The sequence below is a fragment of the Styela clava genome, chromosome 15 (genome assembly GCF_964204865.1).
Source record: "Styela clava chromosome 15, kaStyClav1.hap1.2, whole genome shotgun sequence".
Taxonomy (NCBI): domain Eukaryota; kingdom Metazoa; phylum Chordata; class Ascidiacea; order Stolidobranchia; family Styelidae; genus Styela; species Styela clava.
The window spans coordinates 11,279,254-11,305,637 of NC_135264.1; the positions used below are offsets into that span (position 1 = coordinate 11,279,254).

The 26,384-nt window shown below is 35.3% G+C and overlaps 2 protein-coding genes across 3 annotated transcripts; one reads left to right on the forward strand and one right to left on the reverse strand.

Annotated features, from left to right (window-relative positions):
• The first annotated feature begins 2,130 nt into the window (after positions 1 to 2,130).
• LOC120333850 (serine protease inhibitor Kazal-type 6-like) lies at positions 2,131 to 4,539 on the forward strand. Its single transcript, XM_039401236.2, has 3 exons — positions 2,131 to 2,276; positions 2,683 to 2,899; positions 3,434 to 4,539. Exons 1-3 carry the CDS (start codon positions 2,192 to 2,194, stop codon positions 3,513 to 3,515), a joined length of 384 nt encoding a protein of 127 aa, XP_039257170.1. The 5' UTR covers positions 2,131 to 2,191; the 3' UTR covers positions 3,516 to 4,539.
• A 1,051-nt stretch (positions 4,540 to 5,590) lies between these two features.
• Positions 5,591 to 15,809, reverse strand: LOC120333788 (myb-related protein A-like). Of its 2 annotated transcripts, XR_013480589.1 has the most exons (16): positions 15,451 to 15,809; positions 12,974 to 13,104; positions 12,585 to 12,769; positions 11,619 to 11,747; positions 11,245 to 11,410; positions 11,030 to 11,152; positions 10,755 to 10,941; positions 10,407 to 10,527; positions 9,994 to 10,271; positions 9,300 to 9,877; positions 9,074 to 9,216; positions 8,878 to 8,989; positions 8,694 to 8,801; positions 8,131 to 8,574; positions 6,908 to 7,921; positions 5,591 to 6,861 (listed from the first exon to the last, which is right to left on the reverse strand). XR_013480589.1 is itself a non-coding variant. In XM_039401160.2 (15 exons), exons 1-15 carry the CDS (start codon positions 15,722 to 15,724, stop codon positions 7,814 to 7,816), a joined length of 3,087 nt encoding a protein of 1,028 aa, XP_039257094.2. In that variant the 5' UTR covers positions 15,725 to 15,809; the 3' UTR covers positions 5,591 to 7,813. The 2 variants fall into 2 exon arrangements, 1 of the variants encoding a protein (XP_039257094.2); XM_039401160.2 differs by having other exon boundaries at positions 5,591 to 7,921.
• Between the last annotated feature and the right edge of the window lie 10,575 nt (positions 15,810 to 26,384).

Sequence of the window (26,384 nt, forward strand, 5' to 3'; positions counted from 1 at the left end):
TGAACCAAGATGGCGGACACGGAACGTAGTATATGTACCAGGTTAGGATATAATTTTATTTCAATTTACCTTAATTTAGTTCTATTACGAGTCCGGGGACTAGCCAAGTGACTCCTGTAATATTTGTACCTGAAATTATGGCCTAACCTGGTACACATACTACGTTCTGGTGTCCGCCATCTTGGTTCACATACTACGGGGTACCGTCTATCAAACTGAGGATTAAAATATCCCGTATGTATATAGAGTGAAGCAAATGAGTATTCTACATTGCAGCTGGCGACCAGTGTTATATTAGTTGTTTCGACAGATATGCATTAAGTTTATTAATGTCATGTCAACGTAGCTCAGGTTGTAGGATAACACACATTATCTGATATGAGGAAACCTGTTGTTAGCGAATCCGATACAAAAGAGAACCCTTCCTAAAATTTTAATTTTTATAACTGCTTAAAACCAATTATTAAAATCCTGTTTCGAAACTCACTTCAGAACTGGAAAGGCAGGCCATACTTATAATTTTGCGCTGAGAAAGTCGTCCTACCATAGAACAGAAATAAAGTGAAATTTTCCCCTTCCTATATATACTATATCACACACGAAAGTATATGACGGTTATCACCGGCAGCAAATCTTCGCTTGCATTTTTATTGGTGAATGAACTCTGTCTGAAAACGTCATCAATACATACTCCCTCAGTCGAGGTAGAATGTTGTTTTGCAAAGTTTCAACTAGAAATCGGAGCAATTTCTCTATACGAGTTGCTATGTATCATAAATTTGTCCAGCTCGAGAAAGAGCATTCAAATGCAAACATTTAAACATTCAATTAAATCCTGCTTGATGCATGTTTTCTAGTTAGCGAGAAACATTCAGGAAAGTACGAGTCCGCAGAGTCAGGAAGGCGATCAAATACAGGAAACGATAGTTGTTTTATTAGGTCAACTTACTTTTCGAAAACAAATTACTTGAAGCAATTATAAAAGAAGAGTAAGAAAAGAAATAGCATCGTATGCGTATGAGCGTAAGTCATGGAAAGGAAATCCCAGAATTCGCACGAACGACTGACGTACACAGGCAGCAGATGGGGTTTTTGTGAGGTATAGAAAGAAGTATTGCTAGATCTTATTATTTTGCCTCTCCGCGTTTTTCCTCGATACGTTTTGCGAGCCCCATTTAATTAATGCGTGGTTTGTCTTGTACTATTCTCCTTTCTACTTAGCCCCTTTAAAAATCCGAAATCGTATATGAGGCGATTTCGAGTGCTATTGACATACCGATGAGGAAGAAAACTTAGATTTTGTTGTCTGTGTTGATTGGGATAAAACTTGTGGTTCGGCAGTTCATTAGATTTGAATTTAAAATTTAAATAGTTTATAGATTATGCCAAACGAGGACCAGTTTTAAGACAGGGTATAATTGGCGTGCTGACAAATAATTAAATTTGGCCAGCTTTATGTACTCGCGTGGGCGACTTATCGGTCAACTTTAGAAGTTAGCAAATAGTATGCCTGGGCAGATTTTCAAGGGTTTATTGGGCACGGGGTCTTTCTTTGCACAGCACTGATAAAACACTCTTCAGAACAGATTAGATGACTTTCATAAATTTTGATTAATAACACCACTTGGAATTTTTATCTGACGTGTTAAGTAAGCCGACAGGTGTTTTGAATGTGGTACAATGCGTGGCATCCGGATAAAACCGCAGTTTAACGCCGCTATGCCAAATCAATTTATCGTGAAATTGACGAACTTGATTAATAACTTTTTGTCCTCCTAGTCGGAAGCCTGGAACTCCGAAAAACTCTTTTATTCAAGCGTAAACCTATTTCAAATGAGTAGAACAATTGCGCAAGGTCAACCAAATATGTTTGCAAAGGTCCACTTTTGTTTTAGTATTTCGCCACAGTCGTGGATAATTGGAAAACAGAATTTTGCATTAGACTACCGTCATTACTCATATATATTTAATATTTTTTTATTTTTTTTATTTATTTTTTTTATTTAATATTTTTTATTCATTATTTTTTTTATTATTTATTACTTAGTAAATTTAGTATATTTTGAGCAGAATTAGTGATACTTCAATTTTTTATTTGAGATACCGACGGTAAATTATTGTGTAGCAAATATTCTGATATATATATATATGTATTTCTTGTTTTGCAGTTGAAAATAAACTGAAATTTGTCATGTCTCGTGCTTTCGTCCTGTTGCTAATGCTTATCGCATGCACTTTCTGTAATGCTAATAGCTACCAGGGGATATCGAAAAAAGGTATGTTATGATAATTTCATGGGCTTCGGTTACATTGATGATTAGAAATGAAAAAAAACTTTTGCGACGCGTAACTTTGCTGCAGGTGAAATTTGTATGAAATAATACAAAACTTTTTGCCGCGATGCCAGATATTTGTGATAAACAAACACCAGGCTTGATAAAACTTATTTGATAAAATGCCGATGAATGCCAATAGAAAAAATTCCCAAGCGAATTGTCACCATCCAATTTAAATTAAATCTTAATTAATGAAACTTCTCCACTGACCTTGCGTGACCTTGCTTTAAGCATTTATTTTTAAATAACAGACACGGATTAGGGTAACCGAATATTCTGTGATCAACCCTGATTTGTGTGTAATTTTTGCTCTCAGTCGTCATTAGAATCAGTCTTCTGTATTTAGGTTGTCGTAACCCCGGGAGAAGGGGATGTAAAGGATTCCCAATAGCAGACGAACCATTCAATATTTACAGCGGAGAATCTCAGGAAAGCTGTTGCTGCCTCCAGTTAATTGGACTCTGTCCAAGAAACTACTCACCAGTATGTGGCACAGATGGAGTCTCTTACGGGAATAAATGTACACTGTGTGCAGCAAAGGGAAGACGACAATATATGAAAGAGTAAGTCATTGAATTAGTAATTGTCAGAATATATATTCAGGTATGCTTAACTGCTATTAGTTGTCTGAAATTTCGACTCCCGACCCCGAATGATTTGAAATCTCTACTTCGACTCCGACCCAAGAAGGTTTTAAAATACGACCCCGCTCCATTATATTTACAACAAATTTTAGGCCGCCAGTCACTGATTTGCAACTCGCTTCACCAGTTCAGATAGAAAGAGAAAGTGTTATGTAGTTACCACGCGTTAACACCCAACTGTATTGTCGTTGAATCATCAAAATGCTGAGAACCAAAGTTCAAGTTTTCCAACGAGTTGAAGAACGATTTCCATCATTTGAAGCGAAGGCCAAAAAATGTTAATAGGATTTATGCTAATTTAGATGCCCATATTCTACTTAAATTGATATGGAAAATGTTTAAACGAAAACCAAGCCTCGGAATCAAACCCAGGTTCGCTTGTCCAATCCGCACTGTCGCGTTTTTTTTTTCTTCAAATATATGATGTGCCTAACAATTGCTATCTTTATACAGCCGATCGAACCCATTGAAAATACACCACTTGGGTAAATGCAGATCTAAAAGACAAAGGTACTACTACGGGAAAGAACGTTAGGGCGTGCCTTCTGTCCACTCCGATGTTTTTCATATACTTTGCAGTTCAGTTACAGTTCAATGCAACAAACGCTAAAAAGATTTGAAACTGCAGTTTTAGTTTTATATGTAAATTTAGAGTGTCTCAAAAGTAAGTGTACACTTCTAACTTTGGTTTGCTTTTCAGGTACACATCATAGAGCGTTCATTTCTTCTGAAAACATAGTATAGAGATGAGTAGTAAATTTTAGGTATCGTCTGCATTTTTCATCAACCTACAGAATGACACGGAGATTAATTAACCCAAGAAATGAGGTGCAAAATTACTGTTTGGCAAGCAGCATACAAATCAGTAAGGCAAACTCAGCGCATCTTTAATAGAGAATTTGGAATGAATTCGGCTCTGAATCTTTTCCTCAGAGCGTCGGCTCCTCGGTTTTCCTGATATCTGTGCAACAACTACAGATCCAGTTACTATAAATTGACGATGAATTGCATAAATTGTTCGTCGTGTAGGAGCCGAATTAATTCCAAATTCTCTGTTAATGGTTTTGCCTTACTGATTTATATGCTTCTTGCCAAACAGCAATTTTGCACTTCATTTCTTGGGTTAATCTGCTTGTCATTCTGTGAGTTTAGGGAAAATGCAAACAATACCTATACTTATCTATTACTATGTTTTCTGAAGAAATGAACGCTCTATGACGATAACCTGATAAAAAAATCAAAATTAAAAGTGTATACTTACTTTTGAGACACTTTGTATAATTGGTTGTATAAACGCAGTTTAAGTTCCCTTTTTGAGTTCCCTTCCCCTCGAACGACCAAGTAAAGGCAAAACTGAATTAAACCGTTAGTGTATTTCATACCCAGGAAGTAATCAAGTGGCTACGTTTTCACCTTTTTTGAAGCAAGTTTTTCCAATGTCTCTTCGAATAGGCATCCACGGGTGCTGTAAAGTTATTAATGCGAGTAAGCTTAATTTTAGCTATTCCGGGATCTGATATTTGTTTTGTGATTCAATAAAATATCACTTGTATATATATATATTACTTTGTTCGTGGTGTAGACCCCGTTTGCTGTGAGATTTGTTCACGACCCAAATATCTGGCATCTACATAGTAAGTACATTTGTTTTTCTCACGTTATAATCTTGTGCTTGAAATGATTGGCGGTAATGGTTATGAGCGGGTTGGCTGCATATGCCTCGAAATTGATATGCGATTCCGAGTAACGTTACGAATATTCTTTAGTGGGAAGGATTAATTAAAAACAACATCGCGAACAAAACGGTGTTAAATTTGATGTGGAACCTGTACGTACTTTCTACGGATGGGATTTACGGTACATATTTATGCAAGGGGAGAAGAAAGTTAGGACCTCTCGTCCGGTTAACAGTCCATGTCGGGTATAGAATTATTTAGCCATTTGTTTGTTTTCAGATGCAGAAACTTGATATGACAATACCAATATCCACCGATCTAATGTCTGTAATTATTAAATTAATAAATCATCAAGACTATGATTATCTGTACTGTAAATCAATACAACATCTCACAATTATACAAATTTGCATTTTCTTTTCCTCTTTGGAATATTTCGGTTTGGTCTTGACAATGGACAGTCGTCAATATGTTAAATGAGTTAATAAAAAAGATAAAAAAAATTTCATATTAGACTCAACAAATAAGTATATAATCAATTGGTACCTGTATAATTCAAAGCCTTATTCTTCAAGATACAGTCTCTGGAGCAGCATCACTCCTTCACTGTAGTGTGGGCGTGCAGTCATTATAAAGCCGTTGATATTTTTTCCTTTGTCCTATTTCAGTAACTAAATACTAACATTTCAAAGCCTAATGGCTGAATAAAAAAGAGCATACAGTATTAGCAGTTGCGGATGAAAATATTAGGACTTGTTGGAAATACAAATCAAGCTCTGGCTGTGTTAAGTACGTAACATGTATGCAAGCTACGAAGCTAGTCTAAATTAGCATGCTACCTTACAGCTGCCTGTCACTGATGTGAACCAGTTTAGCGACTTCACTTGTCAATTCCCTCCCCCTAAAATGACGGTAAAATTTACCAAACATTTTTAATGTGCACAGTGAATATTGTAACATTATTTTTTATTGTTTGTATTCTACCAGAGAAAAAAGCATGAAAATGTAGGATACACAAAATTTTAATAAAGAAAAATGGAACATTTCACGGTGAACATCCAAAAATTAAAAAAAAATGAATTTTAACTATTAGCCTGGTCGTTATGTACCGCGTTGCTAATTTTCCTGATTCGTATTCATAGTTATGCATCGTTGCTCATATTTGAAATAACATGATTATTTTTTGCAATATATAACCTCATTTTCAATATGATGCATAAAGTGACTTCATTAGGCATGTCAGTAAGAAGTTTATGATTAGCACAAGCATGCTTTTAAACAATGATTTTTTTTGCTTCGTAAAAAATTGGGCCGGAATGTAACGTTATAAAAAAGGCCTTTAACATCGGGAATGTTCGTTTTCAATTCGGAATGTATGCATTAGAAAATGAGATAGCAGCGTAAAAATGTTGGCAAAGAAAAGCTTCAAAATGATTGGAAAAAAGGTGGATAAACCAAGCCCCTAACACACCCACTGGGATGAAAAGGAATTGGTTATGAAGTTATGATTGTTTCCAACAGGGAACACACGCAGTTGAATAACACAAATCGGAATGTTGCAGCATCTCAGCTTTTTAAATCAAACTATACTATAGCATTCAATTAGATCCCATACGTGCAAATAATTTAGAATAAAGCCTAATGCGGTGGGTGCAAACAAAGATATCACTGCAGATAATAACAATGTGATTAGGGTCAAAATTACCCCCATTTGTTTGAAGTGTTTGTGCATTTAAAATTTCTCAAATCAAGTGAGTACAATAATCAAACAATACAATATAAAACATTAAGTACAATAAGATAAAAATACACATACATATATAAATTTATAATATTATATTACTATAAAATCAATGGATGAAATCAACTAGATGAAATATTATTGAAGAAAACCGGAAATGAAATAACAAAAAATGAAAATTTTGAAAACAAAATTGGAATTTGACGGATTATGAAATAATTTCTTATTTCTTGTGTAAACATATTATCGGAACTGGAATGAAATTAATAATCGGAACGATGTTTGCAGAATTAAGAACGGGAATCACAGTGGGAATCAGCATTGAATCAACACATTTATTGCTGCTGAGAAAATCAAAGCAGAAATTGATCGAGTTCCAAGGAATCGAAAATAATTTAGGTTTATGTGAACTTTGTTTACAAATTTCTTGATGTTAAATATTCATCTCTGAATATGGGAACACCCTTTATTGTCGCGTGGAATGAGAAAAGTACTCGAGAGTGGTGATACCATTATACGAAGATGAATATGCAAATTGTTTGTGGGAAATGACTACGATTTTATGTAATCCATTTATAAAAAATTTTAACAACTAAAACTACGTGATATTAAAAAATTAATTGAAAGAAATGAACAAATAGTCTAAAGTTAATCAATTTTCTACCTTCTTACACAGTACGATATACCTTTCCAGACGGGACAACAAATCAAAAAGTCGTTTCTAAACAAGTGGCCATGTATGGATTGCTCATTCGAGAAAACGAGTGATCCACCAATGACCATACTAGATTGAAAATTAAATTTTTGATTTGTAGAATACTGAAAACTAATTTTGCTACTTAATTAAAATACAAAGAATATACAACAATACAATGAATAAAAAAAATAATAGAGTACGTTTTGACAAATGATTATAAAAAAATTTCATGCGAAAGTAAGATACTGGTTTTATGAAGATAAAACCGGATGAAACTGGTAAAACCGGTTGACTGACTGGCTTAGATCGATGCAAAGTTTTAATGATTTTGATTAGTAGCAGCAAACAACTCAATTTTGTGCATTTTGTTCGTGATATGTGTCAAAAATATGGGGTTCTGTACACCTACATTTTTACAGATGATTTTTTGTCCGAAATATGATTGAAAATGTGTATTTTTTCGCAAAATGTTCATTTTTTGTTGATTTTTATACCAAACGGGCAAGAAAGTATTCAAATTTTGTTCTTTTTTTCAAGAAATGATTGAGTTTCTTTTATTTTTTCCGATAAACTTGCTCGAAGTATTTCTGTTTTGCTCCTCATATGCTTTGTTCTTCATGGTCTACCACTATTCATGCTGTGGCGTGGAATGACACGGAGCAGAAGCTGTGACGTCACCTATGACGTTGGAAAGCAAGCCTATGACGTCATCAGTAATTTCATGACGAAGCTGGTTGAATGAGCCTCATGTACGATTTGGCTGCATCTGTCATGGACTGTTGATCGTCAGTTCTTCCACATGCGATCACCTCCCATTTTGCGTTCAACTGAAAATATAAATGGAAAATGCAGGTGAAATAATTATAAAAAATTGCACGCCCTGTAAGACTCCGACAAATTGAAAAACTAAGTTAAAACAATTAGTGTCTTTATTTATCTATTGAAAATGTGAAATTTATTGGTCCATCAGGGTTTTTTATTCATAGGTTCTCTGCGTATCCATTAAAATAAACAAATCTTAATTGAGAAATATTACCTGCAGAGATTCGTCGCTGACTCTTCGCCTTTGTCCCATAACTGAAGGTTTCATTGCGTTTAACGAAGTCGTCGACGAACAGGATGAGAGCAATGATGACGTCATAATATCTTCAGCGTCGTAGCCGTAATAGTGCGGGCTGTCGTCTGCTTCAGAAATGAGTCGTCTCCGCGGGAATGCGGGCTGAGTGTCATCCTCTCTTACAGGAGAATCGGAGTATCGCATCTGCTCTTGTCTTGCCAGTTTAAACGGCGAAGTGTCTGAGCTCACGTAAGGTTGCGAAAGAAAGGATTCCGTAGATCCCAAAGCTGGAGTTGGGGGCGGTAGACTTTCATGCGCATTTTCTTCTATTTCTTGTTTGACGCTGACTTGACAATTTATGTTTGGGGTCCGCCCTTTCATCCAATCACCATCGAGGACTAGGACCTTTCGTACTCGTTCAGTCTGGAAAAAGAGGACATTTTATGATGATTGGGTTATAAAAAAAGAATAGAAACTATTATTCCGTTATTTTAATCACAAATATGGTCATATAATCCGAAAAATAAGACAAGCGTTCATACCTTAGTGTGGTCAATTGGTCTCGATCGCTTTCTTGGTGAGCCTTCGGCGTTACAGTCCTGACTACCAATAACTTCACATAAGTCTTCTAATGAGTTTGGAGTATCAGGCTGAAAAAAATATATATATATATTAAAAATCTAGAATAATGAGTTTGAATAAATCACAATAATTATGACAACTTACCATTTTTATGGGTCCATGTTTTTTCACTTGAGCCGCCATAGCATTTTTGAATGGAGTCGGTGTTCGCGGTGACGACTCGGCGATGGATTTTCTCAAATACGGCGTATTACCACTGTACAACAAAAATGAAGTTGAGTATTCTATAGAAAATGTATTTTTGAATCAACTGAACTTTAATAAAAGTATATTTGTTTACCTGTTGTAGTTTTCCTTGTTTAAATAACCGGCCGCATCATAAGAATATTTTCTGAATGGAACTGCTGGAATTGGATCTTCTTTCATAGGTGTTGAAGTTAGAGAAGGGGCCATTGGTGGTTCCATTTCTGAGCTATTCAGAAACTGAAATATAGAAATTTATTTGTTAAATTATGTTAAATGTTGGAATAAAATGTCATTTGATAAGTGTACAAAAAAATACTTACTTGAGATGGCGAAAACGGCAAAGGCTTGATGGGTGTGGTGAGAGCCTTGATTTGTGGTAAAACCGGATATCCGAGTGAGTTTCTCATAGGTGTTTGACCCATTGATGCGGGATGGTTCGCTTGTGTGAATGCCGGGTGGACAAAAGCTTGTGACGATGGAGCACTTCGAGCGACTTCGTGAGCTGACGACGATGGGAAGCGGGTTTCAGAATACGTAGATGAGTATGATTGGCCGAAAGAGGGCTGAGATGACGAACAAGGGTAGTAGGATTCTTGCTCTCGTTTTACGAGAGAGAGAGAGGGGAGATTATACCCTGGTGAGTGGGCGTGGTCTGTCATGCTCGGATAAGCAAAAGCGCGGGCATCTTCAGTTGAGAGAGTGCGTTCCAGAAGACTACCAGATGGGGATGCGGTGTTGCCATAATTATCAGCTTGATTGTGAAAATAGTAATCATCGTTGTTGGATTGGTCGTCCATGTTGATAAGATCGGGGATTTGAGACATTAGGTCGCTGTGGTCATGATGATTTGATCTTGGTGTTGGTGTTAATTCGATAAAGTCTTCATCAGTGGCGTAATCTATAAAAAAAATCGATTAAGTTTTGAAAATACATATAACTTAATGTCCAATAAATAAAAATGACAGCACCAAGGTTTTAATTTGTTCATATATTTTTCTTCATTCAGTATCTTACCTAATAAATCGTCCGGCAATTCCAATTGTTCGTTGAAGTTCAGTTCCTTTCTGCTGTTGCTATTATTTTCCTGGTGCTGTGACAAATCCGGACTGTTGATTGTGTTTAAGGGTATCAGCGGTGGAGGAGAACCACTAGAACTATTGATAATCTGAGTGCACGTAGGTCCACTGTCAGAAGACGAAATTTCATTTTGGGACATGTCACCATAAGTACTGGATTGGTAACCTTCACATGATTGAGATTGTTGGGAATCTCCGTTAAGTTTGGCTCTTTTTCTGCATAAAAAAAAATTAAAAAAACACGTTAAATTTAGCCAAATTTTGCTGGTTGGTATATAATTGAGATACAAACAAAGTTAAATTGATTAGTACTAAGTCAAGTTGAATAATGTTCAAATTAGGCGTACATACCTTTTTAGAATGGCCGGTGTCGAAAGATATTTAGTAGCTACTGGTGATGTGATAGGAATAAGGCCATGGGAGTTAGTGCTTTTTGAGAGTCCTGCTAATGATTGTCCATTGAATCGAATATCTGACAAAAAGAAATCAAAACTTGAGTATAAAAAATGAACAATAAAAACACAGTTTAGCTTTTGAACAACAAAATTCTGAAAAGTTAACTATATCATAGCTGTTATGGCTCATAGTCGTAGCTCATAACTTTACTCAGAGATGAGTTACCTTTATTTCTGAGTGAGTGCGAATCACCTTGCTTCAAACAAATTTAAAAAAATAAACGAATTTTGAGTAAATAATAACCTGTTCTTCCTGTGCGTTGCATTTGCGTAAATTTGATCGGGGTGACTGGTTTACTTGTAGTATTCGTATGATTCATTTGAGTCAGCTTGATGCGATCTTGTTCCGATATATGGATGATGTTCATGTCTTTGAAAGGCGAGAGCGACGTAGCGTGGCTCAAATCAATCAGTTTATATTCTTCCGTAGCCTGTAAATAGTAACAATTGAGATTATGTAGAACTTTTGAATACATTACGGAGCTCTACGGCTACTTTTGTGGTAAAACGGTCCATTACCTGCTGTGGGTAGTCGCTTCCTTTAGTTGTGAAATAGCCATCATTTGAAGTTTGTATGTTGAAGGTGTTGTTTGGGCATACGCGAATTGAACCGACGGAGGTCAGTAAGGAGCCCGTCATAAACTGAAAGAAGAAAAAATTGTTGAATAAGAATAAAGAAATGACGTCATAATAATAATGATGTCACAGTAGATCAACAAGATATTTATATTTACCTGCTGTTGTTTATGGTGATTCTCCCATCTTGGTAATGGTGGATGATTGGCTAGAAATCCTAATTTTTCTAGTAAGTATGGAGGGCACGGATCGGACAAATATCCTTCATTTTCAACTTTTCGTTTCATAGTCGAGTTCCAGTGATTCTTTATGGCGTTGTCAGTTCTAAAATGACACAATGAATATTAAATAGTGATTATGAATTTGTAGAATACAAGTTGCCAGACCAGGTTGAAACACATTATTCGCCAAAATGATATCACCTAATAAGTCATACGTTTAAACCATGTTTTCTATGTTTTCCTCACAAACAATAATAAACTAGTATAGTCCATTTATATTAAATATTTCATTTCAATATTTATATTCTTACCTTCCATGAAGCAATTTAGCTATCTCCGCCCATCTATTGCCAAGTCGTTTGTGAGCTTCGAATATAACTCGGTCTTCGTCTTCAGTCCACGCTGTCTTTTTTATATCAGGATTCAAATGATTATGCCATCTAGAACAAGAAATAACTTTGTTTATCCAGCTGGCTATTTACATGTTTGTTTGTCTGTTCGTCTGTTTGTTTGTTCGTGTAATAATATCGAAATACAAACCAATAGTTAAGATTACTTTAAGCGTAAATGTATGATAAAACATACTTAAATTGTGGATAATAAAATTCAGCAAGGCAGAGTAAAAATTGTGATGTGTAATTTTGAAGTTTAATCGTCAAATTGTATTGAATAAAGATTCGAGTTCGACGAATTTGAATTCGAAATTCGAGCCGAATTCGGTAAAAATATTCATTTAATTACATATCAAATTATTGGCAATTCTGTTCATATTTTCCCGAAATGAAAATTCCTTAAAGAACCTTTCTCCTGTGCGAATTAAACATACTTGAGAACAGTACTTCATTTTATCATTGAAATATGAAAAAAAAGTTTGCCTCTAAACTAGGATAACCCATACATGATAGGTGCTTTCGATTTAAAAAATCATCGCTGTATCAAGTTTCACGTATTATTCTATGCGAATGAAATGCAAAATATTTTGTTAAACGAATGTACTCTAATAATTGTACAAGTCTTCACATGCCCAATTTTGGTAAATATATCATATTTTGAGTCTATTGTTTGAGTAGCACTCGCCTCGCTACCTAGTGAGACAAATGATAACTAGCTTATTAAATATTTTTATTTGCACTCATAATATATAGGCCGCAAACCGATTGTATTGTATCTTAAAATAGAATACATAACGATTTTGTTATTTTTGCGATTTAGTGATCACGGTGTCATCAATAGGTGTGCACTTATGTATTTTTTTTAAATCAAATATGAGAACTTACCTTTCTCTACATTGCTTTCCAATTCTACCCTTCAAGTGCTTCGATATAAGCGACCACTTTTTGGGTCCGTATTTTTTCACAAGTTCGATAACACGTTCGTCTTCTTCTTTCGTCCATGGTCCTTTTACAAGCTCAGGACTGAGAACTTTTTGCCATCTTTGAAGACATTGAACATCCGAGCGATCCTTGAGTGAAAACGAGAGTTTTGGTTAGATTGATTGATAGGAAAAGGTCGGTGGAGTTAACTGTTTTTTTTTGTTCATTATTCATTTCTCATCTATGTGCTACAGATTATGTGCACGGTGATAAAAAAAAACGTGATTTTCGAGTAAAATATTTGGAAAATTTATAATTTAACAACGACTGAATTTAATTTGCTGTAAACTTACATTATAAAATGTGGAAATTCTTTGAAAATCTTCCATTCCGTATTTTTCAACTAATACTCTCAATTTTTCGTCTTCTTGTTGGGTCCAGCGTGCTTTACTAACTTTTTTACCAGGATTGACACATCCCATTACTGTAAATATAATGCATAAAAATAAAGTTTACTAGAGAAACACCGTAAAGCGAACTCATAAAAAATACATCTCTAGGAAAGCATTGTCTATCAAAAAACATTCAAAGTTTTCAGAATTCTCAAAATCCAGACCATAATAAAGATACATCTTATAACACATTCCGCGATGGAGCTATTCCAGAGTCTCACGATATAGCAAAGTTGCCGACAAAACAGCGATTGATTATAAGCTCTCGGTATGGATTTCCGCCTTTTGGCAGGACGATTTTTCCTTAACATTGGGACAGGTGCGCGCCACGCAGCGTGGCATCTTCTCTGCGTCTCAAAACACGATTAATGAGAGCTATCAAATGCGTCCGGGACGGGATGCATATTAGCACGAAGTTTCGAGTTACAAAACGGCTGAGCAGAGCTATCCAGCATCACGCGCTAAACTTCTCGAAAAACACAGCACGTATCTAATATCGCTTAATACGAAGAATAAGGTATTTGACTATTTGTGCTTCTTCGATATTTGAGACGAATTTAATAGAGTGCCGGTACAATTCGCAGGTGGTCGAAACGTAGTTAATCATGTCTTACGGTATAGTTCTTAAATTTGTCGTTTTGGTTATCTTATGTCAATACAAGCTTGTCACGCGGAGAGTAGACTGTGTAGGTGTGCTATGGACTGTTTATTAACTATACTAGTTCATTGCAGATTAATATTCATTTTGGATTATCTATGATAATCCATATTGTGATTTTTACAGTCCATGTATTACATTCAATTAATGACATTGGCAACATCGGGATGTCATCCAACTCATAACATCTATAGCATTAGAACAAATATTGTATTAAATATGGGAATGTGCCGTAAGCGCGAAATTTTGTATAATTTTATGATTTGAACACATATTTATTCATTCCCACTTCTTTTGCAATTGTAGGTCCCGTCAAAATAACTAACTTTCCGAGGTTATTAATTTACTTCCGACTCATGTCGGTGTTTCATAACAAATTCACTCGAAGGATTAACTAAAACAAATCTCTCTCGTTTTTTTGTGACACCGATACTTGAGCTGAGAAAACATCGGCATTAGTTTTCGAGTATAAGGCAAACTAAAGCGAAAGTAACACGAGCAAGTCACGACATGCGCTATAGTTTCGTATTACTTATGGGAAAATGGAGCCACAATGAATCTTATAGTAATACTCGGTTTACTGTTACCACTGTATAACACGGAAATACGAACAATAGGGGCGCTATCATTACCATAAAATGTGTTTCCTGATAAACGAGACCCAAACTAGCAAAGTTACCTTCCTTTTCCGACGATTTTCTACCGATAGCTTCGCGCATCAGAGTGACATGCTGTACACGTGACATTAAAGGGGTTCAAATGGACTTTTGACCTGCCCCAAGCCCAATGCTAACTATGCTACCTACACCTTTACTTTGTAATAAACTCATGAAGATGCAAATAAGCCAATTTTAGTACAGTTATCATACCTTCATTTACGACTGCGATTAAGCTAACTCATACCGCTACGAAACAAGGATAATGTTACATACTATAATTGCTCATTCTAGGCTCCTCTTTGCGACAATGTCTCTACTTACTGCCAATAAACATTGATAACACATATGCATATGAATTGCAAAGAGAGTGTTTGTATTTTTTTACCTGATGCAAAAGCCTGATTTGACTTGGATGAGAATCGATAGGGGATCCGGATATCCCGAGCGGCAAAAGCGAATCACGTGACATAGACGAGCGCGAAATTTTAATAATGCAAGCAAACAACAACACAGAATGAGAATCGAATTGTCTTTGCTATGTCAGGAGATCTCGCGGTGCGCACACTTGAATGAGAAATGCGCATGGGGACAGGAGGGGAAACTCTTGACGCCGCGCGCCTTCAAACGTGCGCTATGTATCCGACGAAGCAGGAAAATAATGTCAACGGCATTTTATATCGGAAACGAAGATCAAGAAAAGCAAAGCTAGAATATATTGCAAGGCGGCAAATCGTTTCCTTCTAAAGGATGATAAAAATCCTTTTTTATTTTTTAAATGCTGCATTTTTGTCGTTCGGCATTTGCAATTAGAGATTTTCTGCGAATCTGAAGATACGGAAAACAACAATCGTACTCAGGCACAAGCACAAATGGGTTTTGTTCTATACCATATATTTTACAATATCAATTCAAGGGGGGAAAGCAATAAATTGAAATCCATACACGGTATAATCGGGACTGTGAAATAGGTGTGGGTTGGTACCCGACTTCAGACAAAATTTCGACTCTTGAATTCACAGCCCTGATTGTAACCGAACTACATAATTAAATTTAGAACCTACCTTGTGTGCTGGTAAAAACACTTTTCGTTCCTCTGACGTCATAATCGTGGTCATCCATTGACGACACTGACGTTCTTGAACTTTCAGATTCAATGGATTCCAAGCGTAGGATGTGCGAAGTGAGATCTTTTCCGTCGTGACTTATAGCGCCGTATTGTGGGCTGCTATCAGGAGGCAGAGCACTAGTGTAGAGACCATGGTCGATGGCTACGCTATGCTGACCCATGTAGGTTAAATCGTCTTCAGAATCGGAATTTCCAGCAGTGATTAACATTTTTATTTATTTAATATGCCTGGAGTGCTTTTAAAAAATGATCACACGCCACTGCACATTCCAGTTCTTACCCTTTTTAATGCAAAGATCTGTCATAAAATAATAAGAATATGATTTGACAAACGTGATACATCACCATGAAAATTTCTATTTGAAGCTCATTGTGTCGTTCCCTTTATCCAGTACTTAGGTTAGCAAACTTTAACACCTGTCGCTAACGAGGTCACGACCTCGGCAACACCTTATTCCGAGCGGTTCAATCAAAAAGGCGGTCGTTAACCAAACAATGTCTATCTTGCGACAAAATTGATTTCGCACTCTCACTTTTTGTCTTCGTGTGTATAAAAGTCAAGTATTATCTGTGCATACATGCGAGTAAAGAACTTTTCTACATTAAAGCATGGAGAGCCAGCATCAAACTCGATTTATTTCAGGCCGATCGTTTCAAATTTTGGCAATAACCGACTGTAAAACAAAGATTCGCGCAGTCATGAAAAGACTATTGAGAAGGGTTTGACGACTTAAAGTAAATTTTGTATCAATATTTGAACCTACAAAAGTCGCTAGATAAATATGTGGTCAGGCAATAAGCCTAATAAATAAAAGAGTGAATGGTCAATTCAGTTCTTTCCACTGCAAATATGAATGCGTTAAAACTTTTAAAATTGGCGAGAAATAGGTGTGTCTGAGAAAAGATATAAAGGAATAGTATTTTGAGGGTAAATGTAACAAAAGAATCCCGGAACTAACAAAAGTTAATATGTTTTTAGATAGAACACACCTAAAAATTGATAGGGTTTACGATGTTTTGTGGGTTTATTTAAAGACATTTGCATTCGATTTCCGTTTATTGCAACAACAAAATAAAATAGGGCAAATAGATCGTTTGATTTTCCCAGCAAAATGCTATTAAAACACTCGTAACTGACTTCGTTTGCACAAAATGGTTTTCAAAAGAGGCGCGTCCACTTAAATCGACACTCCGCCTGTGAGTTAAATAAACTGAAAAGATCTTCATACGTATGATATCGGTACATAATTCAAAATGCAGACCCTCACATCAAAACAAAATCTGGATCAGTGTCTAGTTATAATAATAAAAGTATAAATATATAATTAAAATTATAAATTAGGAACGTTCTAAAATTGGACACCGACAGAATCACTTGACTGATACTTGATTGTATCAGAATATAATTGATAGCGAATAGTGAAGTGTGGCGTGCGGGACTTATTTGTATCTTTTTCCTCTTTCAAAACGCGGTATAAATGTAGTTTTTTCTTTTAAATATGATTATATTATTATAGCTTTTGCCGGTAATTTTCTGAGCATTTGTACGTCACTGCACGAACTTCTAGATAAGGCCATTGATTCTTTTAGTTAGCATCGCTAATGCAATAATTAATAGTTAAAATTTGTTAATAGTTAAAATTTTGCACCAAGTAGGAGAGGGTACCGATGCCTGGTTTCCACGCATGTCTACAGCGTGAAATATCGTAGAATCTTGTAAAAGTAGTATGAGAAAACGTCTTTGTCATTAAAATCACTAAGCCAATTTTGCAAACACACCCTAAACTTCCATGATTCCAGATAACCGCTTTGAAAACGATACGAATTACTATGACCAACCTAAAAATCACAACGCAAACAACGAGATACTTCCTGCACAAGTCGAGCGTCGACACGGGGCCGGCTGGCCAAAGCGACCGATACACCCGCCCAGATATTACGGTGACTGAACACCTCCCGCCCCGCACTATCGTCGTAACCTAGTCGATATTAAATTTAGCTACCTCGCATTATACTAAAATCCACAACAATTATATCTGCATCCTGCTACGTTAAATGATGAAAATTTTTGTCGACAATTCTGCGAGCAAACTTTTGATTACATATCGCTACTATACGGGCTGCATATCTTCTAAGCGGCTTAATGCATTGTCGACAAGCGCCTCAAAGACACATAAGGTCTATTGTGAGCCCAGATTTTCGTCCAGGCATGATTTCCTTGAGCAAGTCCTGTCTTGCCTACATGGCGCACCCCTACCCATTATTTTTAATGTCAGCTCGCAGTGGCTAATAAAGGAGAGCAAATTCCCGTACGTATTAGAGAGACTTTAAGAAGTTTAATTCAAGTAAAAAACTTTCCTTGATAACAAATAAATACACGTGACTCAAGAATAAGATTTTACTTTTTCGATAAAATAAGAACAAACAAAATTAGAATTAAAATAATATCTTTAAATGCCTTTGGGACCGTTAGTGCTTCGATTCACTACGGAATTTTCTCCTATTTAAGAATCGTCGAAAATTCTCTCGTTTTATGTTTTCGAGAGATAGAAGGCAGGCATTGACAGACCCCATGTCTACCAGGATTCGAGTTATTCTATTGCCCTTATGAACTAATACTACGCCGGGAAAATAGAGAAGCGACCAAGACCCATGATTGTAAAAATAATTTTTTGATCTCGCCAAAAATTTCTATTTTCAAATTTAACGAAATCTATCAAAAATTTCAATAATCTTGACATTTTGCTTTAGTTCTTAAATATATTACCACCCACCATACGAAATCATCTTTTCTGCTCATTATTTGACTGAACTATTGGTAATATTTTGAAAATCTCGTGACGTCACAAAAGTAGACGTCATCCGTTTTGATACTAGTCAACGAAACATGTCCTAAATCCTCAAAAGTCGTTATCGAGTCAATGCCATAAAATGTGAACTTTGATTCATCTAATAGCATAAATTTAATTTATTACAAGATTGGGTTTCGCATCTGACAACCCAAACTAAAATTTATCAATGTCGTTCTGAAAGTACTTTCCCACCGATGCCAGTATTTGCATTCCTGTGTTACCTAATCAGTAACTACTTCAAGTAAAGTTGGAAATAATACGAAATCAAATATAAGTATTTGCATTATTCAAGTGGCAACACTTGTCATTGATAGCAATATATTGCTACTTGTCGGAGTAAGCATCTTGTTAAATACAAATCTACGAGTATTGAACTGTTCGCACGAAACCCACCCCACTTTCGTAAACCTGTATTTGTTGTAATAAATTCTTTAAATGTAATACCATTGAGGGTAATAAATAAGATAGGTTAATTTAATTTAAAACGATTAAAATTATTAGTTTATTTCTATTTGTATGAAAAGTTTTGCACCGTCATTCCAATACCAGCGGTATAAATACGAGGCTACTATGAGTTTAAAAAGACTTCCTGGTTCCGCATTGTTGACGGTAGGACTAATTTGACCTTTGAACCTCAATTTACGAAAAAAAATTTGAAAAAATTCATAAGTGAAATTTTAAAATTAAAAGTAATTAGATTAATTGTGTTATATCGGACGCAAATCTTGATTTTTTATGCAAATTGGCAAATTTTGTATTAAACATTAATTTCGAAAATTACTCTTCAAATGATACTTTTTCAAAAATCATTCATATATTCATAATCATATATGATACAATGTTCCAACTTACAATGGACGATATTAAAAAGAGTTCATACCAAATGATAAATGAAACTTTATAATATAAAGGGATTGAGCTGAAACCACAATAGAATATATAAAATATCAAAAACAGTGAGAGAAGTTCAAACGAACGATGCCGATTTGAGGTGGTTGTATAGAAATACCATTTATAATGTAAATTTATTTTGACAGTTCATTCCAAACAATCAAAGTTTCATGACCCCGATTTAATTCAAGGTATGGTGGACAATTGGGATAAAATTTTACTGAACGTTGAAGAAGTAAAATAATTCCTATTGTAAATAAAATAATTCAATGTAACTAAATCTCATTTTGTTCCGGTGGGACACAGGTGCGAGAAAAATGCAAAACAAATACTAGAAATGTGATACAATAGGATTGGTGAATATAAAGACATTTTTAACGTTTCTGTCACGGGCACTATTGTTAATTGCAAACACAAAAAAAAATGATTCTTGACACTTCCTTATTATAGAAGGATTTAATTTTATTACTATTAATTTAGTACCATGCCATATATGAAAAGGTCTTTAAAGAATTTCATATTATTGTCATAGTCTGAATTCAAATATTAATATAAAAACGATTTAAATTCTAAAGGTTATAAACTTTCTTACCATTGTTAAAACGTGTTTGGTCATATTTTACAAAAGTCGAGAAAAATGAATTATAATATTTTTACAGCACAGTTTGAAATGAAAAAGCTATTTCCCCATATTTTATATACTTTTTATTTACGTTTGTTCATTTTAAATAAAAATGTAAATGATATATATTAAGTATGCTGAAATACCAATTTTTAGGGCTAAACGTATGAAATTGTGATTTAATCAGACCAGCATATGTGTACAATTTCTACTACATACAAGGAGCTGAAGTATTTTAAAGCGATGATAAAGGAATTGTTCAGGGCTCCATGCTAGGTCCGCATTTATGAATACATGCGCTGTGGCATACATCTGTCACGCAAACTTCATGTTATCAAAACTCATCGAAATGAATTGCTATTCCTTTCTTTATGTACAGAGCAGTTGGTCGTAAAATAAAAGTCATCGAATGAATTGCATTCCTTATGGACCCTGTCTAGGCTTGTCAAATGTTATGTCAATATTTCTAAGCCCGGCTATTAGAGGCCAATGAAGGAGAAAACAATGGGCGTCGATCACAATAGATGACGACACAGTAAACGGTAGTTTATCAGCCAATGGTGTGCAGAATCGGATTCGCCGGGATTTTTGAAACTGTAGAAATGATTTCCGTGACAGTCTACGACTCTACAACAAGACATTTAAATTTCGAGTATTATTGAGCAACTATTCTAGTATAGTAGGTAAAATACTTCACCATCTTCCCCAGAGTGCAACAAATTAAATAGGCCAATACGCGTTTAGCTATATGACTAACTAATTTTAGCGGACCAACTCCCCCCTTTCCTCCCCCCCCCCAAAATATCTCCCCCTCGGGAGAAAATTTGTCGTTCTTGAAGAGGAATTTTGCACCTCATATTCACTGTGGGATTACAAATATTATTTAGTTCTTCATTATTTAACGAAAAGGTTGGAAACCACTTGTGTGGACTATAGTCTTGTTCGCAGCATTTAAATACATTATAAAACAGAAATATTTTCTATATTAATGTTTTAAAATGAATTTAAAAAAAAAGGTTTCACAGTACCGTAACATATATGCTTGCAATTATGATTTTCTCTATTAAATTTTGAATATTGAAGCGATAATTATGCAGTTTGTCTATGGACCGCAGCAATTTATTTTTTAAAACGGGGAATTTTTTTATTCCGCCACGTGACTCAGTTCCGATTCAGCTACACAAAGCGGATAAAATCATTAAAAATACTTAAATCTTTAATTTCGTGATATACAATGGGTTCACCATTTGAAAAGCATGGATTAACAGTTTTTTGTCTGTGCAACTTTGTCGTAATGACGTAATATCATTATGAGTTAGGACTGACAACTAGAGAAACGGGCGAGGTCCTGCTGGGTTCTACAGCAAATAGAAATTATTAAAATAAACCAAATCGAGAGATCATCCCTGTTTACACAATAGGTAATTTGCCAGTACGAATAAAGAAATAACTCTCGCTTTTTCCAATGCTAATATTTGTGGATTACACCCTAGCACGACATACATCGACCCCGGGGAACTAAAGTTTACATACTTTATGCCGGCAAATATATAAAATTTACAGATCTCTTATGCCGCTCACCTCACAAAACAATAGGTGACGTGTGCGCCGACAAAACTTGCCCAGGCAGGTCAAGACGGGCCCAAAGTAGTAATGTCTCAAACAATCGTTGCCAGCAATAAATCTAAAGTGGTCACTCCTAGTATGGAAAGTATATGCAAACACAATTGTAGCCGCGTGCCGCAAAACTCGAACATTTTTACGATGTGGGCCAAAATACTTGGAAATGCATACTTTTAAAGTACCATCATTTACAGCTAACATTTGAGAAATTTTCGAATATCAAACCAAATAAGTATGATCATATATAACATTTCATATTTATGTATGATCATGCTTGAATGGACTTACCCAATTGAATGACACATTCAATTTCAACAGTCAACAAAAACTCATCTGAAGTGGGTATTGCGTGAAACAATCAAAATATTACTCCACATTTTTTTCGATACCAGTCGCGTGTTTGCTATCAGATCCAGAACATCGAATAACATTCCAGAATTTAAAATCAAACAAAAAATTTTTTCTAAGAAATGGTCTGACTAACTCAAAAATTGGAAAATATTTTTATTGCTATTTGAAATTTATTATTGAAAATAAAACTAACGATTTTAGTTGGTTTGCTATGGAAACCGTTGATGACGTAATACGCCATAAAAAATGACGTAGGTAAAACTAAGCAATAAATTAGTCAGCGGTTTTATTACAAGTTATGGGAATTTAGAGGCGACGGTTAAAATGATTAATCAGACGGACATGAACCTATTTGAACTTTGGATTCGAGGATATGAAAGTCGTTTCGTAATATACCGTAGTTTAAGATTCATATTTCGGACGCAAATATTAAAACGCAGAGAACGGACGTGAAGTATAACACGACCGAGAAAGCGATACCAAATTTCCCGCCAATAGGATATTCGATTTGCGATCAAAATCAATTTTCGCTAAATAAAACCTAAATAATTTTAAGCATGACACGTACGCGGTCACGGCTTTATACTTTGAGCAACGCCATAATTTTCTCAATACGTGGCCACGTGACATTTTTTCACTTCCATTTAAGCACGTCCTAAGTAAAATCAAGCATGTAAACTCGTTTAAACTTCGATATATCGTTTTATAGTCATATTCGTCAAAATGAACAATCGATGATGGAGTAACCGCAAGTCACAATAGTCGGAACCGGCAAGTGTCAACAAGGGCAAAACATGTCGTGTGCTGCAATTGGACCGTGGAAAATAAAAATATTATTTTAGAGGCCGCAGCCCCCGACAGACTAAGATACTGGCACCGTCTTGTCTAGTGGGAGTGTTTCCCCCTTTATAAAACTAATGGGTCGCTTAATATGCATTAATGGACACGAATCGCAGGATTCTAAAACAAATACAAGAATATAATTTATTCTAGTTTGTTTATAAAACAGCGCGCGCCGTACCGGATAAGATATGCTATTCGTGTTTTGATATGGTAAAGTTGGAAAGAATACGGCGAATTTCCAAAATGTGGCAAAAAGGTAAACTGGATTTCTGAGATGAATATTCCCGTGGTAACCACAAAAATTAATTTCAAAATACGATCGGAGAACGTGCAGTCACATCTGCTTTATATTCGAACGCAATCTTGACGATAAAAATGACGGTTCAAACAGCACTTAGGTGAAATGTTCACGAATGCTGAAGTAATGAAAAAACAGGCAAAATGTTTTCGGTCTGATTCTCATTTACAAAATAACAATTCCATATTGTATACGAAATTTTCACGCTAAAATATTTTCCAAACAACATCAAATTTGTGGAATCACCTTCTACTAAGCACTTTCCCCGATATTTTTTATTTGAATTGTTTCAATTATCAGTATCAATCGACGTATACTACTAACATCTCTTTTGTGTAGTATCAGTGATAGCCTGCGACTGTAATATTTACTTCTTTTTTCCAGGTTGGGAACCGTGTTTTGGCTCAACTTACAAAAGAATGTAAATGAAATTACTTAGGTCCAAAAAATCATATGTTCCTGTCGTTGGTTTACCCATATAAAAATAAATGCAATCGCGTTGACAAAAAAAAATAGGTTTTGTTATGAAAGTTGATAATAGGTATTTTTACTTTGATTTTTAACAATGAAAGTTGCGGCTGTAGAGAGTTATATAAAAGTTGGCCTAAAAAGTAACTAAATTTGAAATTTAGAACTTCAAGCAGTTATATCCGACTTTTTGGGTGTGGAAGGTGCTTAATGGATGCCACAAAACATTCCGAAATCGGAAATTGGGCTTTGATTTTTTGCGGACGATTGGCGCATCACACATCACTCCGCTCTGTCACACGGATTTATGTGTGACAAGTATTAACAGACGTAAGCGGTGGCGAAGCAGTGAAAGTGTGCACTAATGGACCATGGGGCGGGTTCTGACTATGAACCATACTGAATAAATTTATGGCATTTTAAAGTTATTATATTCGGATCACACATAATAAGCGTAAAGCAAATCAAATGATACTTGAATAAGATACTGCATGTCAAAATTATTAAAAATATGGATATTTGGTGGTTTTTGAAACGATTTGCATTTTCAGATTTCATAAATTATTTGACCTATAGTAATTCAAGACATTTGTCCTGATTGCCGTAAATATTTATGATGAAAAAAAACACTGATTTTATAATTGTTTGCAAACAATACACCGTGGCATGCGTCAGTTCTCAAAAATCTCGGCGGGGCGTTCAGGATCCCATAGGGACATAAAAAGGCGCTGAATGAAACAGGTGCCTCTCAGACTGACGAGCATTGTAAATCGTATAGTTTCAACCTACAATACAAAAGCGGGCAGACAATAATATGGTTTTCTATCACAAATAGAATATATATTTAAATAATATAAATAAACTAACGACTTAGGGGTTGCCGGACGCGTGAAAGGGCTTAAATAATGATCACCTGTAGAGCCTTTCACAAAGGAAACTTGAATTAAAAGAAAAATCTTTGTGTCCAATACTGAAAAGCCGTATTAACCCTTTTTGATTAATTTAGGGGAAACTGAAATGGACCTACGTCACGGAGGGTTAAACAATTATTCTTAATTGTTAGTTCGTACTAGTAATGAATAGAGTTCTCATGTATGGAGTCGGGGACGCTTGAATTTCCCACGAGATGAGTTAACATGGAATAAGGGTTTGTTTATTTATTACTATAGGTGTTCTTTTAGTTATATTTGTATACAGCACGAAGGGGCGCAATTGCAAAAGACAACGCCCAAAAGGGGCGTGGTAATGATCATACTGCATGTATACAATTTCTTAAAAGTATCTATTGGATGCCCAAATGTAAACTGTGGAATAGTATTGATTTTGACCTTTCTCTGTTATGGACAAATGGAGGAATAACCTAAACTAACCTAGAATAGTGGTAGCGCAATAACACGACACGAATATTTTGTGCAAAGCCCTACGACTGATGCAAAAAAGTGAGATTTGAGAAAAACACACCGCCACGTTTTAAAATAACAAATTAGTAACCATCCAGTTGGGGTTAGAAATGAATTTGCAGCGCAATCTGCATTCCTCACCCAAACTGGATAATTATTAATTTTCTTCTTTTGAGCGTTGGTGGGGACTTTGTATAAAAGATCCTAAGACAATAGCAATCATATTAGACGAGCATGTCATTTTAAATGTAACTGACATCGTAAACCTATCACCGGAAGGCAAAGGTCAGAAACATAAATTATCATATATGCCCAAGTTTGAACGCTCCTCACCGCAATACCGTTATTTATTCCATATGTTAACGTCAGAATATGGGATTAATAATAAATTGGCAATTCATCAACCTATGTACAAGGCATAACACCTGTCAAAACACATAAGATAGAACGAAATAATCATTTCTGAATTAACAAAGGATTGTAAAATCCTCTTGTCTTTGCGGAGGAGTACTGGCCCGTGTCGGGGGACCTTAAGGCGCAGCTGATACGTTATAGAAACCGCATCACCACTTACCAGAAAGAATTAAGTACGCTATAATAGTATAAGAGGCCTCCCCGTAAACTAAAAGCAATTTTATCATTCATTCGAATAAAAAGTTGAGAAAAAGGGTAAACAAGCAGACCAGGCAGCTATAAGCACGCGCCATTTACGGCTTTCGCTTGGCTCAGCTTGCCAAGATTCAAATATAAAAAATTTAGAAAAGTGCGGTGGTAAATATACTAAATAGCAAACAACAGCTGCGAAATTTGATATCTGAACCCAATACCAAGTACGTATATTGAAGCCAACTTGAACGCTTAGGGAATATACAAATGCTGCACAAGTGCGCCGTTTGTGCTTTCTTGATTTCCGGTGAATTCGACATTGTCTCAATTCAAACCTTGACAGAAGTAGTTTTACTTTCAACTTGATCAAAGTTGCCAGATAATTGGCAATTTCAAAACATAGTTGCCAGTTAATTGAAAATTGCAAAACATAGTCGCCGAATACATTGACCATAAAACATCAAACTTGGTACCTTTACGTGTAGAATTTAGAGGAAAACCAGACAAAATGAAAACAAATGACAAAACATATGATTAAGTTATATTCCAAAAATAACAAAATAAGATCCGGGACTTTGAATAATAAATTTTGTTTTGTTGAAATAACACAACATTAAAATCCATACTTCACCTTATATGTACAATAAATGAAGGACGTTGCTTTCTGTGGGCCATAAGTGATACTTGCTCTATTCAAATATACCCGAATATGATGCAATGAAAATAGAACATTGAAATGTCACAATCATTCTTGGAGATTGATTTAACAAATAGAAAAATTGTATTATATTATAATAATAGAAGTGCTAACAGATTGATAAAATCGCACATATGGTACTCAAATTATATTCATATATACAAGATTTATCTCTTATTAAAAAATAACATAGATATATATATATATTATCTACGACA

What these genes read in the sequence shown, in the direction of transcription:
- LOC120333850 (XM_039401236.2), top strand. Translation starts at nt 2,192, where the DNA reads ATGTCTCGTGCTTTCGTCCTGTTGCTAATGCTTATCGCATGCACTTTC. An exon ending in CCAGGGGATATCGAAAAAAG is followed by an intron (nt 2,277 to 2,682) that starts GTATGTTATGAT and finishes TTCTGTATTTAG; the next exon opens with GTTGTCGTAACCCCGGGAGA. An exon ending in AGACGACAATATATGAAAGA is followed by an intron (nt 2,900 to 3,433) that starts GTAAGTCATTGA and finishes ATCTTTATACAG; the next exon opens with CCGATCGAACCCATTGAAAA.
- LOC120333788 (XM_039401160.2), bottom strand. Translation starts at nt 15,724, where the DNA reads ATGTTAATCACTGCTGGAAATTCCGATTCTGAAGACGATTTAACCTAC. An exon ending in TGCCGTTTTCGCCATCTCAA is followed by an intron (nt 9,217 to 9,299) that starts GTAAGTATTTTT and finishes TCTATATTTCAG; the next exon opens with TTTCTGAATAGCTCAGAAAT. An exon ending in TCAGCGACGAATCTCTGCAG is followed by an intron (nt 7,922 to 8,130) that starts GTAATATTTCTC and finishes TTATATTTTCAG; the next exon opens with TTGAACGCAAAATGGGAGGT.